We start from the raw sequence: 12,782 nt of genomic DNA, 5'->3' as shown, positions 1-12,782 counted from the left end.
AGACACTACTAGCATATTCTCAACACAATCAAGCTCCTCTTCAGTACTAACAATATTCTTTCCACACTCCTCATGGGATTCTTTAGACGCTACTAGCACATTCTCAGTACAATCACACTCCTCTTCAGTACTAGTGATATTCTTTCCACACTCCTCATGGGCTTCTTTAGACAAATTGTTGTTTGTACATGCCAGCTGCTCTTCAAATATGAATGCTTCCTGTTTTTAATAGCCCTCATGTTTGGAAGATGTGCTCCCAAAGTTTGCCTCCATGCAAAGGTTAATCCCAGAATCTGACTCTGCACTTGTGCTCCATATAGTTCCTGATTCATTTGATTGCAATTGGGAATCAGACTGCTCTTGTAAACCTAAATAATGGGATTCCAGAGAATATTAGTATCAACTCACATATACTCAAAAGTTTGCAAACATACCAACAACAATGAACATAAGGTTAATAGCTAGATTTTTACCTATTGTTACATCGTCATACTACACAGCCGTAGACAACCCATTGCAAGTGGTAGGCTCGGTCATCTTCTCCACAACATCTAAGTCTTCAACAGGTTGGAGCTCATTGTCAATAGAAGATTTCATAATAGTATCTATAGAATGCACCAAAAGCACCACTATAATAGGTTTGTTATGATCTAAATCATTGTTTTCTTAGAGGGCTTCTGACATGTACCTGGGAGTGTGATAAATTCGTCTTCATGATCAGGTTTTGGACTCGTATCTCCCTCACCAAAGATCATTTTGTCATCAGCTAGTAACACAAGTACATGGTATTAGACAATGCATTAGGTTGACAACTCTCCGGACATGTGAGAACATATATGACTCACCATTGCATTCAACTTTGCCTTTCTTGCCCTTTCCTTACAACTTTCTTGTAGCATTCCTCTTCTTAGTGGGCTCTTTTTTAAAGACATTAGGCATTCAACATACACACAAATGAGAATATAGATATGCTAACTCAATTTGTGTTACCTAGATTGTTTTGATGTTGACCGGAGCTTGGGGAATTTGTTTGTAGAAGCATATGTTCCACTGCTCCAATGGGCCTTCTCATACATTCATCTTCATCATAAAACTCATAGGTTACTGGTAATGATGGTCCCCGAACCTTGGAATGTGCAGCAGATACCGAGGGTTTAGGCACAAGGGCTGGTTGTTCCATTACCTTCCCTGGAGTGGAGTTGCTTGACACTACAACATTCATTGCAAGAAACAAAAAAACCTTCAACGTTAGTACCGTGATATAAAAAATACAATGTAGGTCACAAGAACTGCATTACTAAATCATTAGGCTACACCTGGTTCCCATATTACACATCTAGTATTAATCGTGAACAATGTATTACTCACTTAGCTCCCAAATTACACAACTACTACTAATCATGAACAATGTACTACTCACTTAGTTCCCAAATTACACAACTAGTACTAATCATCAACAATTTACTACTCAGTTCCCAAATTACACAACTAGTACTAATCGTCAACAATGTACTACAAGTATAGTGTGTACTAACAATAGTACTAGGCACGTTGTAATATAGATTGGACTAACATCTAATCCAACAAATGTAGATTGGACTTTAGTACTAACGTGGTATTTTGCACACAAGTAATACTAAACGTGATATGTGTTCTACACACCTAATTACATAACTAGTACTAATTACACCAACAGTATTAATCTTCAACAGTATTAGTACTAAATGTGATATGTGTTTAACACACCTCATTTCCAAATTACACAAACTGTACTAATCTTCAGCAATTTACTATACTCCTTGTTCCCAAATTACATAACTAGTACTAATCGTGAACAATGTACTACACAACTAATTCTCAAATTACACAAATATTACTAATAGTCAACAGTGTACTGCAAGTATAGTGTGTACTAAACTAGTACTAGGCAAGTTGTAATATAGATTAGACGAACAACTTATCCAACAAATACATCTAAACAGCTTCCTTCTTTAGTACTAAAGTGGTATTTTGCATACAAATAGTACTAATCATGATATGTGTTCTACACTCCTAATTCCCAAATTACACGTTTAGTACTAATTGTTCATAGTGTACTACATACCTTGTGCTCAAATTACATAACTAGTACCAATCCCGAACAATGTCACACTTGGTCCCCAAATTACTCAAATAGTACTAATTTTGGAAAATATCCGTTCAACTACCCATACCAATTATATATTAAGAGTACTGCCAATACTAACCCACATAAATAGGGTTCCACATATTAGTTGTTGGAGCTACACTAGTACTAATCCATTGTTTTCCTAAATTTGAAGTATGAATTGTGGCGTACACTAGTTCTAATCCAAATGTAAATTGACATCATATAATACAAACAATAGAATAGTAGAGCCACATACCGTACAGGTGTACTTTTAAACCCCAAGCATAGTACCACTCAGCAGCAACTGTAGTTTTATAGTCCATACATGTATTTATTTTCTCAAAATGATACTTAGCACATAGCACATGATATGTGTGCAAGGACGGTGTAATCACAACATCCATAGCCTCAATCTTGAATCCGAGGCCACAAAATATACACCTGGCATATTGCAAACACAAGTTATAATATATTAGCTAATATGATATTTATACCACAGAAGTAGAAATAAATAACTTTTAAAGCCAATACCGTGATATAGCTATACTAGTAATGGTACTTTCCATACCACTTGGGTGCTCAATTACAGATGGACACAAAGTTTCAAAACCTTTTCGTTTTAAATCTTGCATCAAGCACACAAAGTTCTCAGAATGCAACTTTAAAGCTGATAACTTATTATCTAGTTCGCAATATGCAATTCTGCAAGTATCAAGGTCTCTCATCTATGATCCTAATTGAGTGCCCATATTGTTCAGCTCTTTCTTCAACTCCTCTTTCAACACCTCACTTTCTGAATTTTGGATTGTCGATGCAATCCATTCATATGTAGACTTTATTGAAGAGAATTGCTTTTCTGTCTTTATCTAAGCTGATTTAACTGCTTCCAAATCAACAAGTAGTGCTTGTATTCTTGAGCTCATAGAAGCTATGCAACCGGCCATCATCTGTTCATGCTTTTCAGTCATTAAGGAGAGATAAGGAAGATAAACAGACCCAAAACCACAAAGATCTATTGCTAATGAATAATTATGATGGAAGGAAGAGAGAAAGAAGATACATAAATCCAAGTCTACAAGGATAAATTGATAACAACTCAACCAACACTACGTGAATAGGCAAGAAAACATCACAAGAAAGAGACTCCCTTACACCACCTTACTCTTCTTCCTTTATATAAAAGTCTTCTCAACTAGATAACTTTCCCTTGCTTTCTTTTTTATGCTTTTTTTAGAGTTTTTCATCGAGTCCTATTCTTAACTATGACACAACGATCTTCTAATTGTCATATCTCCCTCATTCGAGCTCTAAATTTAGAGATTTAAAAAGCTATAGATAGCTCTCTTCACAAGCTTTCTAAACCATATTTGCACATTATATTTGGCTTCCAAAAGAATGAGTTATGAGCGTTCGTTGTAGACTGTGCTTTGGTGGCACGCTTTTTTTTTCTTTTACTTTTCTCCATCTTTCTTGCTTTTAATTTGACTTATCCTTGAGACCTTGGTTCGTGATCTTGCCCTCCGGATGTGAACGCACCATACCTTATATTCTTGTAGTGTCCAATACCTTGAATTCTAAAATCACTTTCACAGTAATCAACTGTGTTTTCCTCTCCATGTGGGAAACATGTGAGTGCTTCCGAGCCCAGCCACTTGGCTAAGCCATTATATATGATCATCTGGTGTTGGCTTCCAAGTTCAAGTAGATGACGGCCAAAGCTTGTGGCGTCCGCACCTTGATCCTTTGATGTACGCGTTACGTCTAAGTCTAAAGGGTCGACATTCACCATTTCTAGGTTTCTATCCATCTGAAATATTGTGCATTGTTGGGATTGGGTTCTCGCATTGAAATCTCCTACAAGGAAGACTCCCCCTTGAGAAGAATATCGGAGTATGTCATCCAATAAAGGTTCGTATGGAGAAGGCCCATGTGGCGTTCCTTCATCAACTATACTCGCCTCTCCAACCATATTATACTGGGATCCTTTCGGGGGGGAAGTAACAAACGGCGATAAATATCGCCTGATCCTTGCTAGTGAGGACTTTCACCCACATAAAATGGGCTTCTGGGTCTTTCTTTAGTATTTCTATCCTATTATGTATCTCTCTCCAAAATAGTATCGCAACCCCTCCAGACCCTCTAGTAGTATGTCGACGTGAGGTTTGTCTAAAGACAGATTCCCAACGAAAACCATCAACTCGTAGCAGTCCTCGATTTGGACTTTGATGTGTTTCTACTAAACAAAGTATGTCTAATACCTTCAAAATCTCCTCTAGACGGCCAGGGTGTGTCCAATGTGCACTGTTACAGTTCCATAAAGTTATCCTAAGTTTATTGTCTGTCACATGGGCCACACGCTGTCAATTGGTGGCACAATCATTTATTATCACACACCCGTCTCAGTAAAAAGCCCGATGCCCCTCTTTACGAGCTTGTATGACTCGCAACATACAAGTTTTACAATGCTCAATTTGCATCTTGGTCAGGTTTTCATCGAGGTAGATAGGGTCCCCGCCCAATCCTCGAAGAATTGGTCTCTTTTAAAAAAATGTGATTCTAGATTCTGAGTGCTTAAACCGAAGACTAAAGCTCTTTTCCTAGTGGTGTCACGTCCTACCCTCCAAGTTTTAGTGATTGGTAGGGCTTCGTACCCCAACATTTTCCCTAATGTTTGTGCATCTTTGTCGGGAGATGCCCCTTCCTTGAGCCCACTAACTCGTACATTTAGGCGTCGAGCTTGACACATTTTTTCCTCCTCAAGGGTCGTGTTTACAATATTTTCATCCTTTAGTTCCTTTTTAATATTACGTTTTACTACATCAACCCACCCAGTTTTTGCTAATTCCATATCACTTTTAACCTCTTCCTTAACCTTTTTTATCTCATCCTTAATATCCTCTAGGGAAGATATTTTACCATCTTCCCTAGATGTCTCAAGGTCCTTAACTTGTTTCTGAAGGTTCGTGTTGTCTACTTTAAGTTTCGTTATTTCAGCAATAAGCACTTCTTTTTCTTCCTTTAAATCCTTTTGTTTTTCAGTTTCAATCTCTTTTGCCCATTTTTCTATTTTAACTAAACGGTTAAGGACATCTAAAAATTCTTCCTTACTTATAATTTCTTCGTGTGTTTCCTTATGGTTTCGTCTAGAAGTCATGTTGTAATGCAAAAGATAAAAGAAAGAAGAGACAAAAATGACAGAAAACTTAGCCGAGCATCAGTGCCTTGCATGCTAGGTACAATTGTAGAAGTACATTTATACTCTTTCGTTTATCAACCGACGACATCATCAGAAGTGTAGGTGATAGCGGCAATCGACAACGACAACAATGGCAACGACTACAAACCAAACGATGACGGCGACAACAACGACAACAGACGGCAGCGGTGGCAGCAAAGATGACAGACGACATTTGACGACGACGACGACTGTAGACGGTGACGATAGCAGGCGGCAGAAAGGGTCGTTGGCTACAGCATTACCGTTGGCAGAGAGAGAGAGAGAGAGAGAGAGAGGAGAGGAGAGGAGATTGACAATATATTAACCATAAGAACAAAGGTTACAAGAATATGCTTAAGACTAGCGTTGAATCAGAATGGTTCATCAATACTTGAACATATGATATATAGCACGGTTCTGGACAAATGCATACCCGCCACCTCTTAGGCATGCATTGTGTCCATTTGGCATACATGACACTTGGTGATCATACATAAGCTTGTGAAGTGGTGACATTTCATATTATTAGATATTTATTGTTAATAAAATTTATATATAACATATTAATAATACACTTTATCTTAGTGGTTAAGGTTATCTATTTTTTGAAGAGGTCATGTGTTAAAATCTCTATTATAAATTTTGGTATACATGTTTATACCATATTTACTTTTAAGTATATGGATTAAGCTTATAAACATATATAGAATAACCTTCCATATTTAGTTGTAAGTATATGGACTAATCTTATAAACATATATAGAATAACCTTAAGAAGAAAGACAAAATCAAACTCTTTGATTTATTTAGATTGAAGTTATAAATAATAGTAGAAAGAGTTGTTGGCTTCCTTCCTCCATTATGATTCATATTGAGGGGTTCATATAGATCCAACTCTGTTGGGATGGGTGAGCACGTGGAACCCCTTGTCTTTCATGTTTTTGCCTAGTCTTATAGACTAGGTTTGACATATTTCTACATGAAGTTTCTTGTGAAATTGTTTTTATACTTAAGGTACAATTTTTTATTATTTAAGATATTTTACATTATTAGTAGTTAGAATAAGATATTTTACCTTATTAGTAGTTAGAATGCTTCATAAAACATATGTACAAGGTTCAAACTGCTTTATTATGTATATTTTTAAATGTTTCAACCCCTATCTAAACCTTGGTCTATCACAAGCCTCCTTTGTTAGACCCCTTTTTCAACTAGTAAGGATGGTTGCTTTGAGTGGTTCACATTGTGTGTTAATGGCATCACAAAAATCATGGTCCGTTATGCCTGCACACACTCTAGGCGTGCACGACTATGATCTCACACCATCCACTATTCCATTCCTTGAGTGGCCCAAGCACATGTACTTAATCATATGCACTACAACATGCCTTCAAATGATTACCGAAATGGGCCTAATATTCCCAACCAATCCCAATGACAAACTCATGCACAAATGTTAATCTTAATCCTTGAAATTCAAGTAGAAATTCACACACGGTATATGTATGTAGACTATACAACATATAATAGATAATGATTTCCAAACATGCAATGTGAAACAAATGATACCTTAATCTTGTTGGTTGGTCATTGTTGATACATAAGATATTTGGTGCACTTACATGCATAATGAGTGATTTACATTCAGAATCTCTTCTCAAATGTTTTACGAATATATTCAAGTTGCGATTGTCGATGTTTAACATGGCTTCTTTTTGTTTATTTTTTTCTTTATGCTTAAAAAGTCGTCACACGAAGTTTAAACTACGAAAAGAAATGGCTTCACATATTCCTAGAGATCTAAAACTAGTAAGAAAGAGTTTTTAAACTATTTGTTTTCATGAGAGAAAGAGAATTATTCTCCACGTGGTTTTTAAGAACAAGGGGCAATCATGCTTATTCGCACAAGTTGTGAGTTATGCTAGAATATGGAGTGATGTACTTCCAACACATGAGTAGATTTACAAATGAAATCTTCCTTTTGCTTCTTCATGGGTCCACATGTTTGAGGTGTAGACAATCTTCTTAAGTTCTTTCCCATGTATCCATGAGTTGAGGTGGTGATACAAATACGAATAGTCTAGGGGGCTACACATAATACAAACAACCTTTTTATATATGTATAAATTGCAAGAAGAAGTCTAATGACATATGGCAACCCTAAAGAGGTGGATGCATAAATATCTATGACTATAGACAAAAATAACAAAGAACGTTACAATAATGCTACCTGTTTCTTTAGTTTTATGTAAAAGGTGAGGAAGTAGGTGTTGAGACAAGTGTTATCAAGGAATAAAGCAACTCTCTATAATTTAAATTTTACCGAAGAAAAGTTGTTATATCTAGGCACTCATGGTTCATATTTTGTGTGTATTGCTGTAGCATGCCCATAAAGCACTTATTTTAATGGCCCATTTAACTCCCGGATATGTGAAGGGGGGCAAGGGCCAAAATTTGCAAATTTGGTTGTAACATGCTTTTATAGAGATCGTGAGGTGAATATCGAGAATGATGCCAGCCTTGACGATCATGCCAAGCTCTACAAAGGTCATGGAACAAGGAACCTGGGGGAAAGAAATATCATTAAGATAGACTCTACAGTCAATGATGGAATGCCTATTGTCAACAATGGAATTCCTAAAGTTAGGTTCACATGGTTGTAGGAAGGCCAATTAGTTGGAAAAAATTTAATGTTACAATGGTATGGAAAGATGGGGATACGAGATAACAATCGTTAGCGTTCACACGGGGCCATTTTTTTGGTAGCTACTTTTTCATCCTCTTGAGTTCTACGAATTTGTTGTAATAACTTATAAGATTATCCCTAATAAAAAGTTATTGTCTATACACACATTTTGTAGGGAAACTTAGAGAATATGAGATGAGAAAAACGCATGGACACAATATTGTATGGATTTATTAGTGTAGTCACTAGTGTACTGTGTATGAAACATCCCGTGCCGCCCAAAAAACCAAACACCTAAAAAACAAAGAGGCCCGGAAGGAGAAAGAAATGAAGAAGATATATATATATATATATATATATATACTTAAATATTTGTATAGGATTGGCAAAAACAAAAAGAAGAAGATAAAAGAAAAAGAAAAGAAAATAGGAGGGTGACCGGCACGAACCGGGTGGAGTCGGTAGCCACTTTTTGTGTTTCCAATATTTTCAATTCTAAGCCTCTTTTGTGCTGCTGCTGCTGCTTCTTCTTCTTCATTTTTTTGTTTTCTTCTTCTTCCTCCTTCTCTCTCCTTCACAAAACAAGTAAGTAAGTAAGTATGTATGTATGTACTAAGTAAGTAAGTTAGCTGCTGCCTTCCTCCTCCTCCTCCACCACATTCCTTCCCTTCATCTTTCATCAAAATCAATCGAAAGGAAGGAAAACGTCGCCATTGCCATTTCCATTGCCATAGCCATCGCCATCGCCATAGCCGTAGCCCTAACCCTAACCCTAACCCTAACCATAGCCATCCTCTCTTCTGCATTCTATTTCTTCATCCACGCCTTCTCCCTCATTCTCCGTCCTTGCCACTGCTATAGCCATTATTCCCCTTCTTCTCTTCCCCTAATCCTTCTGCGTTTTCCTTCCCTTCCCTTTCCCTTTCCCTTTCTCCTGTGTTTCTCTTCCTGTTCCGCTTCTTCCCTGTCTCGCCTCTTCACTCTGAATTTCATGCTTCCCTCCCCTTTTCTCTTCTCCTTCCCTTTCCCTTTTCTTGTTCTTTTACCTCCGTTTCTCCGTGCAGGGAGGATAAAAGGCAAAATTTCTCTTCTACAGAAGAAAACACTTTTACTTTTATTTCTCTTTCAATGACGATTCTCTTAGCTAACGCCTTTTTATCGTTCACTGCAGAAAGCGTGTGAAGATGAAAGGAGGAGGCAAAGCAAAGTCCGTTCTTTCCAAGCACACAGAAGAAACGTAAGGAAATGCTTTCCTCTGATTCAACTCTACCTGAATTTTAATTCGATTCATATTTTAATTCTGTAACAACATAAGGAGGCTTCTTTTAATACAATTCGAATTAAAGATCGATATTGTTCATGTTCTTTGACACGATAAATGAACTGATGTTTATCTGACTGAATTCTGTTGACATTTGTGGGAAACTTTCTATTGTAATTCGAATAATGAAACGATACAATGTCTTTGACACTGTCACTGAATTAACGTCTATCTAATTGCATCCTCATTTTTAGTGTAATTAAGAATAGGGCTTTTTCAAATCTCTAGATGAAATAATGTTTACTTAATGGAATTCCGTTGATATTCTATGGGAACTTTGTCCACATTTGAATGAGATTTATGGAAACAGTAAAATATAAAGGTTTTGTGGTTATGACGACATCGGGGTTCTACCATTGAACTCAAAACAACAGAAGAGAGTAGATTATAACCGTCTGTTTGAATTACATTATATAGACCCTCAAGAGTGTAAATGTGGCCTACCGTGCTTCCTTTCCAAGCAAAAAAACTTCAAACCCTAGCTGAAATAATGATCTGACAGGATTTGGAAAAAAAGCTTGACTTTGTGTTGCATAAAGAAGCCTGCTGCATACGTTAACTCACTATATCACACGAATTTGAAAATTTCTATGGAAATTTACAGGGGAATAGTGAGTGAGTGAGAGTGCTGTAATTGTTCATCTCTCTCTCTTTCTCATTGTAGGAACCTGAAGAAGAATAAACAACTGGCAGCTAAGGATGACAAAGCTAAAAAGAAACAGGCTGTAACCAAGGGGGCGAAGAAAGACCCTAACAAGCCAAAGAGACCTCCCACTGCTTTCTTTGTGTTCTTGTAAGTCATCTTCCAAAGTCTTTAGTTATCCGGGATTTTTTGTTTTGGAATCTATGATTTTTTAAGAAACATCCTTCGTATTCTATGGAAATGAACAGAGAAGAATTCCGAAAGACTTTCAGTGCAAGCCACCCCGACAACAAATCTGTATCGGTGGTAAGATTTCCCATCTCTGATAGCTCTAGTTATTTACGTGCTCTCGGACATCTGCAGTTAATTTTTTACTTTGTTAATTCTTATGTGTTTTTTTTAATGTCTCTGTCTGTTCTTGATAAACGGTGTTAGTTCATTTACTTTGTTAATTCTTATGTGTTGTTTTTGAATGTCTCTATCGGAAAGCGGTGCTTGTTGATAACAGTTTCTAATAGTTTGTTACTATTTTTATTCTATTGAATTCGTCTAACAGATTTTGTGATAATATTATGTACCAGAATGTTTCTACACCTGATCTCGCAATGCATTAGTGTTTATCATGAAATACTTGACCTTCTTATGTATCTGAATATGTTGCCAACTGCTGCATTCCCTATCAGTTCTTTATGATTTGTTACTAGTTGTATTCTATTGTGGTGGTGGTAGGGTAGAGACATTTGTGTCTAATATACCTCGATCATTCTGCAACTGAGGCTGCCACACCATATGTTCGAACTGTAATAAGTACAAAATTTCTTGACAATGTCTTATGCTCTACATGAAATGCTTTTTAACTTTCGTAAGTGTACATGTTGCCAGGTTGGTAAAGCAGGTGGAGACAAATGGAAATCATTGAGTGAGGCGGTATGGTCGAGTTCAAGCATTTGCTCATCACTTAAAAAACATCATTAGTCTTATGTACCATTAGACCTAGTGACAATAATCTCATTTTGTTCTTAATACTGTAGGAGAAAGCTCCCTATCACGCCAAGGCAGCTGCCAGGAAGGCAGACTATGTGAAGAATGTTAAAGCCTACGATGCAAAGCAGGTAAATTTTATTTCCAAGTTTCTGAAAGTTTACTTCTTTTAGCATAAATTATTGTTTGCGTCTATTCCTCCATCGATTCTTATGATTGGAATTTGTATGAATTCTCAGTCATTGGTGATTTTTATACTTTCCATTAGGAGAAGGCCGCTGCAGAGGAAGAATCTGAAAAATCTGCTGTGAATGATGATGATGAAGGAAGTGAAGTATGGAACATAGTGATTGCTTTTATTTTGTCTTTTTACTGGACGAATTCGTTGTTATGATTGAAAATCTGAGATGGTCATGTTTTTCGATGTATACAGGATGACGACGAGGACGATGATGAATGAGCTGCTGACCATACGTGAAGATTATGACTCACAATCAAGAAGTACTGTCTTCACAAACAAAAAATATGCATTAGCTTTCTTCTTACTATAGAATTATAACTTCAAAATTCTGCCTAATTTGTTCTATTCTTTATCATTATTATTAGCATCACTATCACTACTGTTAATCACTACTTCTTTCGTTACCTCGTATTGTCCTGCATATGATTATTGCTTCTGTAATTAATCATATTTGCAAGATAAGTATCTAATTTGGCAGTTCCTTCCCAAGTTGATTGAACTGTGTAATTAGATCGAAGGCGATCCTTTATTTTGAGGATCTTTTGCGTTTCCACAATACTGGATTCAAGTGAAGCTCAATGTAGGTTTGTATTGTGATGTTGAAGTTAGCAGTAAACAACGCATTCTTCAAAGAAAACAAAAACGAGTCGTACAATGTATGGATGGAATTTTCCATCGTACTATGGCTATTGCAAATGTTTGTGATATAATTAATTTGTCGTTGTCAATCACTACTAACTGTCCCTCATGTACTCAAGTATGATGTCTTCTTATATCAAATACTCCCACTCTCTCCTACGTTTTCTTTATTTGGCCAAATAGTTTATTTATTTCCCCAAACGTGCCCTTTTATGAACCCCCCAAATACTAATTACATTAGATGTGTGCTTCCTTTGGACACCTTTGGGTCGATTTATCCCCGTCTTTCTCTCTCTTAGGTTTTTTTTTTTTTTGGTAAAATCACACAATTATATTAATTGCATGTAAAAAGACGACTATTAGAACTTGTAAGTCATCACGTATCTACATGAGAGATACATATTCCTATCATTATAAACCATGAATATGTCTCTCAACATCCCATAACCTTATCAGACCAAATGACAAATGTAATGCCCAACTAACTTACATACTTGTCTCTCTTTGTGATTGAATATGCTTGACATCTCCAACGATAAAAAATGCCATAAAAGGAACCCTTTCAATCTCAACACATAACGGTGTACTCCCCATTGTTCATCAAATATAAAAGCATTTTGCATATGCCAAATAAACCAAAGCCCATAATGCCTCAAATAATCCAAAATAATCTGAAAAGAAGGTGAAAGACCTCTTAATTCTATTTGTGCAAAAACCCATTTGAAAGGAGAATTTATCACTCTTGTCAAGGACATACATATTACATTAATAAATTTCCAAACCCATCTTTGTAACAGGACATCAAATAAATCAATGTTGATTGCGCTCTACTTCCATTGTACAAAAGAAACAGAAGCCACTAGCAATTTTTCTTTTGTGTAAAGCATCACCCAATGGTAATCCAC

The 12,782-nt window shown here is 36.5% G+C and overlaps 1 protein-coding gene across 3 annotated transcripts; it reads left to right on the top strand.

Annotated features, from left to right (window-relative positions):
- Nucleotides 1-8,642: 8,642 nt before the first annotated feature.
- On the top strand, nucleotides 8,643-11,719 carry LOC147848296 (high mobility group B protein 3-like). 3 transcript variants are annotated; one of them, XM_087338523.1, is made up of 8 exons: nucleotides 8,643-8,661; nucleotides 9,224-9,289; nucleotides 10,038-10,166; nucleotides 10,265-10,322; nucleotides 10,899-10,943; nucleotides 11,048-11,128; nucleotides 11,266-11,331; nucleotides 11,431-11,719. In XM_087338523.1, exons 2-8 carry the CDS (start codon nucleotides 9,237-9,239, stop codon nucleotides 11,455-11,457), a joined length of 459 nt encoding a protein of 152 aa, XP_087194649.1. In that variant the 5' UTR covers nucleotides 8,643-8,661; nucleotides 9,224-9,236; the 3' UTR covers nucleotides 11,458-11,719. The 3 variants fall into 3 exon arrangements, with proteins under 3 accessions (XP_087194649.1, XP_087194648.1, XP_087194647.1); XM_087338522.1 differs by lacking the exon at nucleotides 8,643-8,661 and adding an exon at nucleotides 8,970-9,128; XM_087338521.1 differs by lacking the exon at nucleotides 8,643-8,661 and having other exon boundaries at nucleotides 9,136-9,289.
- Nucleotides 11,720-12,782: the final 1,063 nt, after the last annotated feature.

Source organism: Azolla caroliniana, unplaced genomic scaffold (genome assembly GCF_043228905.1).
Source record: "Azolla caroliniana isolate FFs.n. ecotype wild unplaced genomic scaffold, voAzoCaro1.0.p SCAF_413, whole genome shotgun sequence".
Classification (NCBI taxonomy): Eukaryota; Viridiplantae; Streptophyta; class Polypodiopsida; order Salviniales; family Salviniaceae; genus Azolla; species Azolla caroliniana.
This window is presented reverse-complemented; position numbering and strand designations above follow the sequence as displayed.

Bases quoted from the DNA above. Each gene is read 5' to 3' on its own strand.
- LOC147848296 (XM_087338523.1), top strand. From the start codon at position 9,237: ATGAAAGGAGGAGGCAAAGCAAAGTCCGTTCTTTCCAAGCACACAGAA. The intron at 10,167-10,264 runs GTAAGTCATCTT...GGAAATGAACAG, and splicing joins ACTGCTTTCTTTGTGTTCTT to AGAAGAATTCCGAAAGACTT. The intron at 11,332-11,430 runs GTATGGAACATA...CGATGTATACAG, and splicing joins ATGATGATGAAGGAAGTGAA to GATGACGACGAGGACGATGA.